Genomic DNA, 17,756 nt, shown 5'->3' with positions numbered 1-17,756 from the left:
CTAGTGTTGTGGCTGTACTGGAACAGCTTGGCGTTAATTGCAAGGAAACTGCGGAATGGACTGTTGGACAAGCAGTCTAATAACATGAGAGTCAGTGGACAAGCCAAGAGATGTAGACAGGCAGAGCTGGGAATTGTCAGTGTGTATGTGGAACTTAACACATGTAAGTTTGCCAAAAGGCTTTTATGTAAATGAGGAAAAGGAGAGATGGAATCAGTCACATCTCATTGGACCCTGACTTTTAGCTTCATGTTTTAGTTCAACAAGGAATTAACAACAACCGAACTCCAAAAGGTCATCAAGAAGGAAGACACAGATTTAAATGTGATGTTGTAATTAGTTTTATTTACACCACAATAGCGAGTTGTCAGAATGTGGTACAAAATACTGGACTGCTAACAAAGTCAAAAATGAAGTCTGTACTGTCAAGGAGATACACCATTGGACAGTCTGAAAGTCTGATCCATTTCAACAGGCAAATGAATTCCATCAAAAGCTACCACAATAAGGCTATCACCAATAAAGTAGGTCCATACAATAATTGATTGTGGCTAAAATACAGAAAACCCGTTCACTGGTACTGATAACAATGGTGGTGTCATTTTTGAGTATGGATAGGTACAAAGAAGGTTAAAATATAGTTACAACTTCCATTACTACATACCTGAAATAAAAGTTTTTGGGTGAACAAACTTTAAAATCCATCTCACACATTTTTCATCCCCTCAAACTGGAAAAGAAAACAAAAGGCGCCTCCACTATGGAGCACAAAATGTAATACACCGTAACGTGATACTTTGTAGTCAATATCAAAACACGGAGGGAGGTGAGGCTGACAGGTAGCCATCACTCCTGCTTCTTAACTACAATACCGCCCCCAAAAACCTCTCTTTGTAAATATTCATCCACATCGATCACAATACACAACTGCTAAGTGGATTACCGCTACACGATTTATGGTGGCAGAGATAAAGAACAGCTGCGCTGAAAGGTTAACTGTTTATGATCTTAAATACTTAGTCCAGAAAAAAAATTGCTTGTCTCAAAAGGGTTGGCCCCAAGACGACGCAGGCAGTTAACAGTTTTACAATTTTTTTTGCTGTGTTCTTAAAATTTTATATGCAGATTATGCAATATTCTACTGGTAATGACACAAGTGCTAAATTTTTTTTGTCAAATTTAAGTATCAATTTATAACAGTATTAAAGAGAGTGATATTTGAAGATATTTCAATAAGTCACAGGCATCTCCTTTTGAGGTTTAGCAATATGTTCATCAGAAAAAAAGTCAAAACCTCATCTTCAGATGCCAAGAAGAAAAAAAGCGAAACTCGGTAAGCTGCCCTGGAAATAACTTTGCAAATTGCGTGCATACCTGTACAGAACAAATGATATCTCTGCTTGTGGCACATGCAAGCTCACTATCTTCCATTTCATGAAAAAAAAATACAGTTCAATGCCCCTTAAAAGAAAACAAACAATGGGCCCTCTTAAAACAATGTTTAAATTCACCTTATCAAAAGAAGGAATGAATACATAACTCCACTTATTTAAAGGAATGTTTAACATCAAGAGTAGATGCAAACAGTTTCTTAAAAGTCACAGAATTGATGTGTTAATTGCTTTGCAATCAAACATACATAATCCTATAGAAAGTGTGGAACACTGTCTTAAAGATTACAGCTGGTTATATTTTATGTTGTGTAAATCTGTTTTAAAACAAAAATACAGTAGTGCCCTTATTCAGTGTTGCCAAATATCTCACACACGCACACATGCTCCACGTACTCCTCACAGCGCTAAATTCATTAAGCTTCAAGCAACCATTACAAAAGGAGGAATGAAAACCATTTACTCATAGAGAAAAAAGTTACTAGTTAATGACCCCCATGTCAGTTGTCCCATAAATTCCAGAGTGAGCGTGCTTGTGTACTTAACAGATGGCAGGACAGTGCACCTTCTCTCCCACACTCCAGTGAGAATGCTGTTTTACAGCCCAGGCTTCAACCAGCATTAGTCACATTCTGGGGCCAACCCAAGCACCTGCAGAATTGAATCAACCATGGGCCCAGGACCAAGTGCTTTCCATCCCTGTTAATAGTTGATAAGCACAGCTCACAGACCTACACTGTAAAAACAATCAGTCTTTGGACAAAAACACCATCACAATCTTCCTTCTTGGTTTCAGAATGGAGCAACTGAAAACCTTATGCTAACTCCCCCTTAGCAAACGGCAGCCTTCTGCAGTGCAACCAGTTACAAATATCAAATATAGTATCACTGTAGTATTACTCATATTTAAATGGGTATGATATCACCTTGCAATACTATTCTTACAAGACTTCATTTATAAATCTACTTAGAACAGATCATATAGTAATATACACCAACTGGAATCATTACACAAAGCTTGAACAAGATCCCTCACTCAAGGTACTTCCTCCTAAAAAAAAACTCCAGTTCACTTCTTTAAGCCATCAGAAAGCTACGTTCCATGTAGGGAAACAAAATAAGGAAAATTAAAATTAGACTGGAACCAAGGAGTAATCACAAAAAAAGTCATGAAAAGAACAGAAGAATTTCAGCAAAATATTAGTGGGAAAGGTAACTGGAATTCTTACCAAAAAAGTAATTTAAAAAACCAAGTTATTAGGTCTTATGAAACATGGTTTAAAAACTTGTAAGGACTTCTTTGTATAAAAGTAGACATTATTTTGTTAAATGGTTTACCAGGAGTAAAAATAAACACAAATAAAAAAAAGTTATGATTAAGGTAGTTGCCAAGTGACTTAAACATGTTGGCTCACCACAAACATTCATAGTGAGGTATTCCTCGAAGTGTCCACAATCCTTCTGTTCCCATCTTCAGTAAAAAGCCATCATTTTCCCTGTAAGTGCCCACCTAATAAAAATCAAACTTGGTCTGCTAAGAAAACGTTTATACATGATTATCTTCTGTACTATTAACAAATTACCTGGTCTTATCGTCAAAAAACCTCTTGTTGTCTAATGGATAACATTACTATTGGTTTATATTTTCATTTTTTATTAGAAATGAGGACCACCGAAGTGGAAGTCTGGAAAAAAAATCCTGCAATCATGCTTTTGAGTAACATTCCAATCTTTAAACATGTTTACCTGTCGCAATTCAACCTAACACATGCTTTGTTATTGGTTGATTCCCTATACTACTGTGTTATATAACTCACCATAATAAGTAAAGCAGGTTCTAATGACAACCTGCCAATTTCCAACAGTATATCTGCCACTCTGGACTGGCAACTACCTTAAAATAGGTTAGGGTTCGTTTGGAAAAACAGCAAAAATGGTACTCCAACAGGGTATTAAAATCCAGAGACTGGATTTCAGATTTTTTTTTGCATGCATGCCAGGAAACACAAGGCTTCTTCACCACCATATTTCCACGTCACAACAGTGGAGGAATCATTTCCACACTTTTAAGGCATTGTTCCTCAATTCAAAAATCAGCAACCATCTGTTGATAAAAAGGCACAAACGCTCATGTCTTCGTAGGGATTCTTAGAAAACACCCTCTTAATTCTCTTCCATTCTGGTATAGTCTTTCTCTCCACACTGTAAATGTTCTCGGAATAATTACTGTACGTCACATGATTTTGTTGAGATTACAATCAATGCATCTGGACTTGTAGATGTCATTACATCCTTTGCTAAGGACAAGAACATTAGAAACAGTGGTTGACTGCCTGAGACAGGAGAACTTTTGAGTAGGTAAACTCAGAGCAGGGCTTTGAGATTACACCTCCTTGGTGACTCTGCCAAAGTAAGTGCTGGCTGTCCCACAAGCCTATTTCAGGAATGGACAGAGGTAAAAAATCTTTACTTTTTTATTGCCAGCATTTTGCTCAGTCGTCCTTGGATTCTGGAAGAACACCACAGCAGGACACAGGAGATGCAGAATGAAGTCTTGGCAGAGTTAGAGAAATAAAGATATTGTGTGCAAAAGAGAGAACTCCAGCTGGCAACTACATAGGTGGTTCTTCCTCCATGGGTTCATCATCTGGCCTGCAGGAAAGGAAAATAAAATATGCTAGTAACTTACATACAGAAAAGACAAAGGCTCCTATAGTCATGATCTGAACAAGTGCCACACACTATCTAGTTTGTCATAACAAGTGCTGTTTTCCCAAGAAGCGAACACCACCGCCCAGCTATCAACACAGAAGCAAGTCTTGTTTACAGTGTCAAAAGTGAGATATTCCTTCCTGCCTCACCTCTTCTCAGCATTAGACCCTTGTTTAACACCCATTGACAATGAAGCCATAGCTGTTACTGTGTCAGCTTCTTCCTTATCACACTTTTGTGCCTCTATCAGTGAATAGCCCGCAGTAGAGGAAAAGCGTTGTAGCGACTTCCAGTATTTACCTAAGAATACATAAAAATGCAATTAATAATCATAAGTTTTATACATCTGCTGGTACCAGTCTGTCAGCAAGAAAGATATAAATTTAATTAGGATTTATTCAATAATACTTAGTTGTTTTAAATGAGTTAACACTTCTTAAATAGCAGACAGAAGACTCTAATGCAAACAAGCTCAGTGCTTGTCTGCTAATATTATTAATAGCAATTTTTAGTTTTACTCTGTTGTAATGATTTAATTACATTCCCCTCTAAAACTATGAATAGTGAACATACAAGCTTGGTGGACAGTGAAAATCACCGTTGTCCCAGATGACCATAAGCTGCTTTTCCCTTTGTAGGGGAGCGCTGACTGGTGGGTATTTAATCTGAGGATCACCACACCACAGTCGAGAGGCAAGGTTGAGAAGGCCTTCATGAATAACCTCAGCCGATACGGGAATTGCACCCACGCTGTTGGCCTCGCTCCGCATCACGAACCAGCTGTCGAGCAAACTGAGCTAACCGACCCCCAGGAAATATATTCAGCAGACTCAAAAGACATTTTATGGGGTAAGAATTACAACAAAATGAATTTTTAACATCATAATTTGTGAAAGTATTACAGGCTCTCAACAATAACCATTTTTGTCACATCTGTACAGAAAGAGTGTATTTTAAATGTTAGAAAGTCCTTCTTTTATAAATATTATTTGAACAGGTTTATTTCTAAAATGGTATTTGCATGAACTATATTGGGAAAACTTTGCTTAAAAAACTGCCCTCTAGTGGAAATATTAATTATTAGACGTGTAATTCATAAACTAAGCTAACATTGAAAGCCCTTTTGAGACCAATTTGCAAGTACTTTGGTTGGTTTCATTTGATGAATGTGTAACATTTCCTTCCTCGACTATAAATTTTTCCATACCAAGAAAAAAAACATAGTTGCATTGCCAACACCTACTTAAATAAGCAAGTCTAATTCCAGTTTACAGCAACAGCTATGCTATGTAAACTAATGGTGCCACAATGTCATTCTTTGTTCTATCACTGCGGTGTTAGAGTAGGTTATTGCAGGTTGCTATAAATATTACAGCACCAGAGCAGCTTCTCTGGTTCAGTTTTTACCGTTAGGTTAATGGCATCAAATGGAACAAAACTGAAATTGCATATCACCAATTTAAACTTTAATGCAGACAGCTCCTGAAAATTGCACTGATGGCTAAAGTACTTATTTGGCTTATCTTTTTGATTTAAATAAGCAAATTTAAATTTTGCAAGTGTGATAGTACAGTGCGATTGTGAGCACTTATCGGTCTGTCTTAAAGAAAAAAAGAAATACACAAGGTTTAGTTGATACACAAACTAAGTTCAAAGTTTTTACTGATCCCAAATGTACCAGTCTCCCAGTATTTGTCGAGTGTTTAAATCACCTTATCTTGATTCTAACTTTTACAACAATTTCTTGCTTAAAATCTTCATAACCTGATTTGTTCTTCTACACTTCGAAGTACAAATAATACAAAAGATGGTAATTTCTTTGCTTCTGCCTTTTTAGCCCTTCCGTCCCACCATTGCAAACAATTCCCCATATGCACATCACTGCCAACCCCACTCGACTGTGCTAGGTGTCGTGCGTAGTATGACTTGGTGACTTGCGCATGAGTGATATTAATCAGTAATTTCATCTGCTGATGAAACATATATTGAGCTGTTTAAAAAGGACTTTTAAAAATCAAGAAAATATACTGATTTGATGGCTGCCACAAGTCACCTGCCATCTGGTACTTCAAGTCGACCGTTTCTGGAAATTTCCAATGTGAATGACCATTCAGACGTACCATGAATCCCTTCTCATAAATTTCATAGCTGCTGATGTCATCAACTACTTCAAAAGATTTACTGAAACTGTCCTGCACTTCTAAAAGGCTTTCTCTCAAGTGGAGGCAGAAACTCCACCAGGACTATAGTTATAAGGAAAGGGTTTTATGATCTCAAGATGGATGATGAATAATTCAGCAGCAAATGGTTGGAACATTATTGGCCATGGGATAAGAGCAACAATCTGTTCAGATATCAACTAAGCAAATACATTCTGAAATAATGATGGGGATAGAGATCATGATTGGAGTAACCGTTTTCTGACTGTCTTTTAATAAAGCACACAATTTGCTAAAACAAAGTAGTCTCGAAAAGCTGGCAATGAAGCAGTAACGGTCTCCTTCATCTTTTCTCCCAAGATCAGGACCATATCTCTATACATTATAAAATCTATTACAGAGATAGCAAATTTCCATTGAAAGGAATCTCAGGTGCAAAAATCATCGACTTCTGGAAAAAATGGATTAGGTTTTTTAAATAAATTACCTCCGACAACTGCAGTTTCACATGGGCTTAATCTACTAGAATTTCAAGATCACGGTGAAGAAAAATATGCCGTAGTCAAGGATACCAGAAAAGGACTCATAACAGTTGACTTTTTAAAAACTTTTTAGCGGTGAATGTGAATTTGGCTGAGAAAATAACTTCTACTGTATAGTTTGAATTCTGCATGTGTGTGTGTGTGTGTCTGTAAGTGGGTTGCAAAGATCGGGTGCAGGTTTTTATATCTTTAGCTGCGTGGATTTTTAATTTCATAAAATCTACCTTTTCTTTGTTTTAAATTCAATAGAGTCTGCCAGACTGGGTTTTTTTTTGCAAGTACAAAAATGATTAAACACAGACAGTGAATAAATACCTTCATCCCCACTAAATTCACACAAAACCCTGTCACTGTCATTCTTGAAATGGTATCACTGGGGAGTCATTTTCATCCCTCCTGTGGCCGTAACATAGAAAATTATGAGATCAGACTGGACTGACTGCTCCTGAGATTGTTTTCTGCTGTCCCGCTGAAGGGAGCTGAAGAGGTTTATTTTGAATGGTCAGCTGAGTTCATACAATTCATACCTGGAGGTCATGGGCAGAAAATTGAATTTTATCATTCCAACATGTGCAACTGTAGCTCTGGTTAACTTGCCATTTGATTACAGATCTGAAATATTTATATTTCCTGGTCCTGTGTAATGAGACAGGAATAATGAATGATCTCACAGTTATTCCTTCTCAGAATGTGCGATCATAGTGTGGTTGAATTTAAAATACAGGAGTGAGAGAAGGAAAAATCCAATACCAGTGCCTTGTGCTTAAACAAAGGAGACTACAATGGTGGCACAGTTTCACACTGGTTAGCAATGTTGCTTCAGAGCTCCAACGTCCCAGGTTCGATTATGGGTTTGGGTCACTGTCTGTGTGGAGTCTGCACGTTCTCCCCGTGTATGTGTGGGTTTCCCCTGGGTGCTCCAGTTTCCTCCCACAGTCCAAAGATGTGCAGGTTAGGTGGACTGGCCATGCTAAATTACTCTAAGTGTCCAAAAAGGTTAGATGGGCTACTGGGATGGGGTGGAGGTGTGAGCTTAAGTGAGGTGCTCTTTCCGGGGGCCGGTGCAGACTTGATGGGCTCCTTCTGCACTGTAAATTCTATGAATGGGATGAGGGAAGAGTTGGCTAGGGAAGATTGGGAGCAAAGACTGTGTGGTGGGACAATTGAGGAGCAGTGGAGGGTTTTCAAAGAGATTTTTCACAGTGCTCAGAAAAAGTATATACCAGTGAAAAGGAAGGACTGTAGGCTCTAAGGAAGTAAAGGAGGCTATCAAACTGAAAGAAAATGCATACAAAGTGGCAAAGAATAGTGGGAAACTGAAGGATTGGGAAATCTTTAAAGGTCAACAGAAAAGCCAAGAAAAAAGCTATAAAAAAAGTAAGATAGATTTAGATTATGAGAGTAAACTAGCTCAGAATATAAAAACAGATAGCAAACGTGTCTACAAACATATAAAATGAAAAAGAGTAGCTAAGGTAAACATTGGTCCTTAAGAGGATGAAAAATGGGATTTAATAATGGGAAATAAGGAAATGGCTGAGGTATTGAACAGGTATTTTGTGTTGGTCTTCAGAATGGAAGACGCAAATAACGTAAGAGGTGGCGGGGGAAATAGCAAATGCGCCTGTGGTAATTTACCAAAATTCACTGGTCTCTCGGGCGGTTCCAGCAGATTGGAAAACAGCAAATGTGACGCCACTGTTGAAAAGAGGAGGTAGACAAAAGGTGGGTAACTATAGGCCGGTTAGCTTAATTTCTGTAGTGGGGAAAATGCTTGAATCTATCATCAAGGAAGAAATAGCGAGACATCTGGATAGAAATTGTCCCATTGGGCAGGCGCAACATGGGTTAATGAAAGGCAGGTCATGTTTGACTAATTTAGTGGAATTCTTTGAGGACATTATGAGCGCAGTGGACAACGGAGAACCGGTGGATGTGGTGTGTCTGGATTTCCAGAAGTCAATTGACAAGGTGCCGTCCAAAATGCTGCTGCATAAGATGTGCATGGCGTTACGGGTAATGTATTAGCATGGATAGAGGATTGGTTAACTGACAGAAAGCAAATAATATCAAAATGGACTATTATTTAAATGGTAAAAAATTGCAGCATGCTGCTGTGCAGAGGGGCCTGGGTGTCCTGGTGCATGAATCACAAAAAGTTGGTTTGCAAGTGCAGCAAGTAATTAAGAAGGCAAATGGAATTTTGGCCGTCATTGCTGGAGGGATGGAGTTTAAAAGCAGGGCGATAATGTTGCAGCTGTATAGGGTGCTGGTGAGGCCACACCTGGAGTACTGAGTACAGTTTTGGTCTCCTTACTTGAGAAAGGATGTACTGGCACTGGAGGGTGTGCAGAGAAGATTCACTAGGTTTATTTCTGAGTTGGGAGGATTAGCTTATTGAGGAGAGACTAAGTAGACTGGGACTATACTCATTGCAATTTAGATGTGAGGGGGGATTTTACAGAAACATAGAAAATTATGAAGAGAATAGATAGGATAGAAGCAGGGAGGTTGTTTCCACTGGCAGGTGAAACTAGAACAGGGGGCATAGTCTCACAATAAGGGGGAGCAGATTTATGACTGAGTTGAAGAGGAATTTCTTCACCTAAAGGGTTGTGAATCTGTGGAATTCTCTGCCCAGTGAAGCAGTTGAGGCTACCTCGGGAAATGTTTTTAAGACAAAGGTAGATAGATTTTTGAATAGTAAAGGAATTAAGGGTTATGGTGAGTGGATGGGTAAGTGGACCTGAGTCCACAAAAAGATCAGCCATGATCTTATTAGATGGCAGAGCAGGCTCGAGGGGCCAGATGGCTTACTCCTGCTCCTAGTTCTTATGATTGTTTTTCAAATGCAACATGCAAAATACTATTTTGAGCAGAAATATTTAAGTATTTTTACTGCTTATAATGTAGTTAATTTTTTGGACATCGTCAAATCTGAAGGTTTCAGGTTGCACAAAAAACAAATTCACAGCTTTTAGATGTTCGTTGACAACTTGTCTTGTAAAATTCTGCCCTGATTCAATGGGGTGAGAATTCAGTCTCGATAGGACACTAAAGGCTGCAAAGGAAGGTCTGGGGCTCATTACTCACTCTCCCCGAGCTGGAGAAAAACAGAGCTTGCTGCCAGATGCTTTATGTATACTAATATTCAGTGACATTCTGTTGTGCATGACATCATCATATTTAATCTGATTTTTCTTTCCTTCCGAAGAAAAGGAAAGCTTTGAAGTTCAACAAAAGTGCTTCTGACCTACCACTAAATCAAATATCTTAAAAGTTAGTTAGTTCAATACAGTCATCCACAGATACAACAGCAGAAAATCAGTATAGTTCTATTACTGTCCACACTCACTTTGTATTTCGATTACGTTCTCAATAGAACGAACAGCATTGGGATTTGGTCTTTGCTGTAACACTTCTTGTGTGAATGGCTCAAGCTGAAGAGAAAGAAATCCAAAAATAAATAATTAATGCTTTAATGAAAAGTGCAAAACCTTTTGTTCCTTTCTTTTATTGAAGCACAGAAATGTGTTTTGCAATTTGACGCACAAAATTACAAAAGCATACTGACATGGCAAACCTAACTGGAAGCCACAAACCCCAAGGTTCTGTAGTCTCTCGGTTTGTAATATGTATACAGGGGTGACGAGCAAGTCAAGTGACAAATTCTACCTTGAAAAATGGATGCTTTCAAGTTTTTGCGATGATGGGGCCAAGCTGCTTTTCAAAATTCCAGCCAGCTGCTTTTCAAAGAAACCAGTCAAGTCCTCATCTTTGCAAGTTAATTCCTGAAAATGCTCTGAGCCATCATTTCCAACATCCTACATTTTGGTCTCTTCAGTTAGTGACAAAGGAGTCAGGTCACATGCAAGCATTGTCAAGATTTATTTATTCACTTCTCTGCTGCTATTTGTACTTTAAAAAGTTGTTTTTAAGAGAATAAGACAGAAACTATAACTCCATTTATATCTTGCTTTTGTTGAAGCACTGACACTCCAATGGCCAGTGCGATTGTCCCAAATCCTTTATATCCATTTTGTTTTCCTTTTCATAACTGTTGTGATCTATATGCACATATAGGAACTTGTGTTATGCTGCTTCGTGTAGCATAAACTGCTTCCTTGATGTATGCTTTGACAAAGGATGCTCCAGACTATGAAATGAGTTCAACGTGTTTATTGAACTATTAACACAGTTCTTAAATGAGTTCGACTCTCTGCTAATCCAACTGTAGTAACTCAGTCTATCTTTACCAGCCTGCTCTAAGCCACGTGCTGGGTGTGATGCTGCTGATCAACCCTGATGTACTCGCTAGATGTCTGTCTGTGGAAAGAGGCAGAGCATGTGTGCCCTGTCCTTGTATATGGGTTGTAAAGTGCCCCCTTGTGGTAATGCCACCTCTGGGTGTCCTGATTACCCATTGGTTGTGTCCTGTTGTAATGACCCATTGGCTGTATGTCTGCATGTCATGACATCTCTGGTGCTCCCTCTAGTGGTTACTTAGTTGTAGTATATTTACATTAACCCCTTGTGTATATCACCACATCCCCCCTTTTTTCATGTTACATGTTTTCTGTACTTGGTTAAAGAAAATTGAACAAAATAGGTAGATAAGTGATGACATGTACAAGTCATGATGACAGTGCTGATTATACAATACCAAACAATATTTATGAGTCTAAAGTTCATGAATTTATACGGTCGAGTGGCTTTCTTGTTTTGTTATTGAAGTGTCGATGTTGATGTTGTCATTTCCTTGTGAATGCCGTCAGTGTCCCTGCAGTTAAGGAACCAAGAAGTCATCAGGAGGTGTTCAAATGGTCAAATCACTTCGTTGTCTGATTTGGACTCTTTTTGTTTTCGATGCTTGTCGTAGTGAGTCTTGTTGTCATCTTTCCTGTCTGACCTGGACTGGTGTCTGTGTTTGCGGTATTGATGCCATATGTCAGCTGCCTTGAAAGCTGGTCTGCTTGTTTGTAGTGTAGCAAATGTGAATTTGTAAGGTGCGTTATCATACCATGGTATGTCTGCACACTTGCCATTGTCTTGAGCTGTGCTGTCACAGTGTCCTGCATTTGCAGAGTTGTACCATGTCGTACCAGTCGTTGTTCCAGTGTTGTTGGTTTTGTCGTGCTTGTTGTTGACATTGGTGCCTTTGGTATGCTTCTTGTTGTTGTCTGTGTTGTTTTTGTATGTTTTGTTGTTGTGTTTGTTGCGCTCAATGACCATTTCGAGCGGAGAATTTGAGTCCTTCACAAAGTTACTTGTGTCAGTGTCCTTTGTGGCATCTGCTGCTTCATTGAGCGTTTTGTCTTTGATTCCTCGGTGCTCTCCGTCTGGAGTCATGTCCGGTTCACTTGAATCATCTTTGGCTTGTCGATGCTTCCCGTCTGGAGTCCATTCTGGTTCACCTGGTTCATCTTTGGTTTCATGATGGTCCTGTGTCGGAGTCATTTCAGGTTCACTTGAATCATCTTTGGTTTCTTGATGCTCCTCGTTTGGAGTCAAAATGTTCAAGATTTCATTTTCTTGTGGAGAGGCTCGAGTGGATGAGGTTTCAATTGATGTGGTCGCACTAGACTCACAAGTAGTTTCACTTGGATTGTCGAGTGCCTCTGTGCATACGAGCAGAGATCTGTCAGTCCCGCTGTGATGTTGCACATCTTGTATGGGAATTGTGATGCCTTCGTCACTTGTCGCACATACAATGGGTAGACCTGCAGTGTCTTCTTGTTGGTTAGATGAGCTGGGTAGACTGTCAGAGTCTTCTTCTGGTGGCTCAAGTAATCTGGGTAGACTGTCATAGTCTTTCTGTTGTTCACGTGAGTGTGGCAGACTTGCATCGTCTGCTGCGGGTTGATAAGGTGGATAGACCTGCACGGTCTTGTTCATGCATGGACTGCACTTGAGTCTTGAGTTGCTCCCATTGTGGAGTCTGTCAATGAGCTCGCTGTGGAGGCTTGTATCACTCTCTCTGTGGAGTCTGGCATCGTTCCCTGTGTGGAGTCGTGCAGTGGTCTCGCTGTGGAGTCGATCTGCGGGCTCTCAACGGGGTCGTGCATGGTCTCGCTGTGGAGTCTTTCATCGCTTTCTGTGTGGAGTCGTGCAGTGGTCTTGCTGTGGAGTCTTTTCATCGCTGTGTGTGTGGAGTCGGGGACTCTTCATGATGCGTGGACCACTTATTGTGTGGCATCAGGCCGCTCTCTGTGGGCTTCATCTTCTTCGTGGGTATTTGACAGGTTACTGTCATCCAATGTATCGACGATCTTCCATGGCATCATGGTACTGGATTCATCTACCATGAGCCAAGTCGTTTTGAGCTTTTCAACCGCGGCGCTGATGCTTGTATGATCATCATATCCGAATAACTCAGCCATGTCTGAGTAGTATTCTTCGATAAACCAATTATCTTCTTGTGTTTCGGTATTGTCATTGTGCTCTCTGTGTCCAAGGAAGAAATCATCGTCTGAGTAGTAGTCTTCAAGGACTAAATCATCTCTTTGGGCGGTGCTAACTGCTTGTATCAGGGTTCTGCGGAGCTTATTTTCATCTACTGGTCGAAGTTCAGGCATTGTGCTGTCTTTCCAGGTGAAAGAATGGTGTTTTGTAGCTTTAAAACTCTTCTTTTTAATTTTCGGACATTTCCCCTTTAAACGGTCGTGGTCTGGGGCCTCTGACGTCATGACGCTCGTGACGTCATGCGTAGGACTCACCTGCGCATGCTGAGGTTCCTTTACTGTGCGCTCTTTACGGAACTGTGTATGCGCGGCTTCTCGCGCATGCGCAAACTGACTTTTCTGTACTGTACGCTCTTTTTGCAACTGCGCATGCGCGGCTTCTTGCGCATGCGCAAGACACAGTTTTGCCGGTTCGCTTCTTCTTGGGAACTGCGCATGTGCGGACTGGGCTGGCTGGATATGCGCAAGATGGCTGCCAATCAAAATTGCAGTTTGCTTCTGTTGCAACCCTACCTTTGCCTCGTGGTGAGTATTGGCGGGAGTTGAACCAATTTCTTTTGTGTTTACCTTGCAGTAGCTTTCAAATTTGTCAAGGACTGTCTGGAATTGTGTTCTGTCCTGCCCTTTGGAGTATTTAAAGGAGTGGAAGATCTCTGTTGCATGTTCACCCGCAATGGTGAGTAGAAGAGCAATCTTCTCAGCATTGGCCGCGCCAGTTAGGTCGTATGCTTCCATGTAAAGCTGAAATCGTTGCTTGAATGCACGTCAGTTGGCAGTGACATTGCCGTGGTACCCGAGTGGATTAGGAACCGGAATCTCGATCATCGTGCCTGTGTTCGGTTGCTGATTGTCGCGGATCTTGCTGAGTTGAACTAAATAGATGAAACAGGCACTCCTGGTATCACGTTATGTTATGCTGCTTCGTGTAGCATAAGCTGCTTCCTTGATGTATGTTTTGACAAAGGAAGATCCAGACTATGAAATGAATTCAACGTGTTTATTGAACTATTAACACAGTTCTTAAATGAGTTAGACTCTCTGCTAATCTAACTGCAGTAACTCAGTCTATCTTTACCAGCCTGCTCTAAGCCACATGCTGGGTGTGATGCTGCTGATCAACCCTGATGTACTCTCTAGGTGTCTGTATGTGTGCCCTGTCCTTTTATATGGGTTGTGAAGTGCCCCCTTGTGGTAATGCCACCTCTGGGTGTCCTGTTTACCCATTGGTTGTGTCCTGTTGTAATGACCCATTGGCTGTATGTCTGCATGTCATGACATCTCTGGTGCTCCCTCTAGTGGTTATGTAGTTGTAGTGTATTTACATTAACCCCTTGTGTATATACAGTGATGCATATCACCACAGAACTTAAAATAGGAAAACATTTTGAAAACCAGGAAGAAACCCTGGAATTTTAAGTCACATCATCAAATACACAAGTTCCACACATTTACATATCTTAACAAACCATTATAATATTTCAGGAAAACATCCAATTGGATATTAAATTAGTTATGAACAAGAGACTCCTGAACAATTTTACAGCGTTCATTCTCTACCTTTATCATGAAAAAGGTTGTCTGGAAAACCCCCTGCTATATTTTGCATCATAAAGAGCAATAAAACAGAAGCACAGAAGACATGGCTGTTTACCAAATCTAAATTACAGAATACACTGAAATAGTTGCAACCCTATGATGAATAATTTTATATGCTGAAAAACAGCAAAGTTGTCAAGATCTGGAATGGCTCCGGTTGTACAGGACAGTGTATCCTCACTGTGCTTAGGAGCACTTCCACAGGCACATCTGATGAATATAAGTTTGATGAAATGTGAACCAGCTCCCACAATACAGATTTCTATATGGCAGCTATCCATCATCTATATTGAACTGAAAAGGTATGGAATTATGGTGCACAAAATAATTGTAGAATCTGAGAATAGACACTATCTGAATTAACATCAAGTTTATATTTGAATAATATCTTTCACCCGGGCTGGGATCAAACCCAAATGACTCTCCATTGAATGGGGGAGTGGGGGCTGGGGGTGGGGTGATGGAGGTTAGCTTTTCATTTCTATTTGTTGCAAGGGTAAGATTTCATCTGAGTATTAGAGGATCAAAATGTTCTGTGGAAACGTTTTCATTTGCTGGTGCTTTTCCTCTGTGGCAATTTTCAGGAAAAAAAACAAGGTGTAAGAAAAGCAATTTCAAATCATCCACGCCAATTTCTTTTTTGGGCTCTGCATGTAACACATTTGGACAGTAGAATTCTTATCGGCCTAATGCTTTGATATGAAATAAACCCTTAACTTTAACCATGTAACCACAGTTTTTGGATGTAGATGCTTTTGTGCTAAGATTATATAATATTAAGTTAACTGAGCCTATTCAGATTTCATCACAAAACGTGAATCATAGCAGTAAGATAATCATGTTCCTTGCCATTTTCTCCTGAAAAATCAGAGAAAGAGTAAATCATTTCAATCATCTATCTTAGTTTAACTATCAATAAAATCTATCAAAGAGACCCCATAAAACATTTTAATATTTATTTTAAAATTAGTAACTTCAACCAGAGGCACGAGATCTATCTAATAGTTGATCCACTGAGGGCACACCACAGGATCATGAAATTTCCAATCTTATACATTTTTTTTTTAGCTGTAATAAGCACGTTATCTGGGTGTGTTTGTGTGTGTGTGTACCATGTTGGTTTTGGTCTGGATTCAAGCGGAAATTACACCAGTGTTAAATTCAAGTGGATATTGGCACTTCTTTGAATGATTTGCCATATTTGATGTCCAAAATGATTCTGGAATAAGTCCAAAAATAAGTTTTTATTTCCAAAATTCAACTTTTCCTTCTTCTGTCAATTAAAAATCACGACAAAATAAAATCAAGATAGAAATTCCCAGCGTAGCAGCCAATCCAATATATACAGTTGTACACATATTTTAAAAGGTACATATGAGGGTTAAGCACCCAATCTTGTGATTAATGTTCCTTCTGGTGCCGGATTATATATTTTTTCCACATGAAAGCCTTGTAATGCCAAAATTTCATTTTAAAAGGAATTTGGAAGCTAGATGATCCAAAATGTTCTGCATATGCTTATGTTGGAAACATGCTAACCTATTTTACTTCTATGCCAGGGGGAAATAATGTGCGTTAATAACTATGACAAAGATATGGTATAGTTTACAGTCTGCGAGATACTCTGTAATCTAACTGCGGTATGATTCTAAGCATGATCAAACATTTGACTCTTGGCTGTTTTTATCCCTAACCCCTCTTTCATAAAATACTACATTTAATCCATGAAAGACCAATTTGTTTCCCTTTTTAACTAAAAGAATTATTAGCATAGAATTTAGGAGCCAAAACGTACACCATCTCCCTTTCAGCAGTAGAGTCAAAATGAAGAACAAATGCTCTCCGAACTAATGTTTGTTTTGTGAGAGAGTCCGAAAAGGAACTGAAAAATGCTTGACCGAACACAAACGTTGTCTTGTTCAAAGATATGGTGTAGCCTACAGTCATCTTGTTCAAACACTTCATGCCACTGCCAGCAATAGCAAGTAGTATTTGTCAGGTCAGAGTAATAATGTCTCCTCTGCGGTTCTGTTTCACAAGGGCCAGATTTCTAGTCAGGTCAAGGAAACTCCAGTTAACATTTCATCACAGTTTTTCCACATGCCAATTTGATCAATTTTCCACGGTTCCAGCTGCAGCACATATCTATACATGTGTGCCGACTTCTGCTGACATTCTTCCATTTTACAAGCAGACACCAGGACTAATGTTTGAAATTCCAGTGCTCTCACCACTGAGATGTGGCAGTCTGACAAACCCAAATGTCTGATTTCTCTTTTCCTCCCCCCCCCCCCCGCTCTCCTTTAGCACTAGTCAGGAAAGTCAACAGTCTGTGAAAAACCCTTATACAATTTACAAAATATCCCCATCCAAACAGCATTACTGTTTCTAAGGAATCAGCAGCAAATATTAGGTCAAAGTGCACAGATTGTATGTAAACACAAATAAAACCACTTGCCAAGTGCAGTGAAACATCCCTTTACAAAGCTGGAACTCTGGATATTCCGTAATCACATTCTTGTAAGAGCTGTAATCCTCTACTCAGTCCCTTACGTATTGCTTCGCATATCTCAAAATTCCATTATATTCTATTACTCAGTCCATCAGTTATTGTTATTCAGTCCAAACTGTGACACTGCAGGTTCCATCAACACATTTCATGGAATGTGGAAGCCACACGGGTCATTTCACTATGTTGGCTCACTGATTTCCTTTAGTTTGGTTGCCATCTTAATTCTGATTAAATCAGACAAATTTAATTAATTTCTAAGACTTTTTCTTAAAACTATTCCCCAGCCTTCCTTCTTAGGCAGGAACTGGTAGATCCAGCTCAGAGATCTCATGATAATGCTTGGTTGAGCTGATAATGTGCTGGGAGTGCCACAGGTACTGGCG

The 17,756-nt window shown here is 39.6% G+C and overlaps 1 protein-coding gene across 11 annotated transcripts in view; it reads right to left on the bottom strand.

Moving 5' to 3' along the window:
• Positions 1 to 317: 317 nt before the first annotated feature.
• The window catches only part of hdac4 (histone deacetylase 4), a 780,143-nt gene continuing 762,704 nt past the window's right edge, over positions 318 to 17,756 (bottom strand). For all 11 annotated transcript variants that reach the window (XM_072481039.1, XM_072481057.1, XM_072481031.1 and 8 more), the window contains 3 exons: positions 10,160 to 10,244; positions 4,253 to 4,403; positions 318 to 4,043 (listed from right to left, as the gene is read on the bottom strand). In XM_072481039.1, coding sequence (XP_072337140.1) covers positions 4,004 to 4,043; positions 4,253 to 4,403; positions 10,160 to 10,244 — 276 coding nt within the window. In that variant the 3' untranslated portion in view covers positions 318 to 4,003. The remainder of the gene's footprint in view (positions 4,044 to 4,252; positions 4,404 to 10,159; positions 10,245 to 17,756) is intronic.

This window comes from Scyliorhinus torazame, chromosome 2 (genome assembly GCF_047496885.1).
Source record: "Scyliorhinus torazame isolate Kashiwa2021f chromosome 2, sScyTor2.1, whole genome shotgun sequence".
NCBI lineage: Eukaryota > Metazoa > Chordata > Chondrichthyes > Carcharhiniformes > Scyliorhinidae > Scyliorhinus > Scyliorhinus torazame.
Note: the sequence above shows the minus strand (reverse complement) of the source record. Positions and strands in the feature narration are given on the sequence as shown.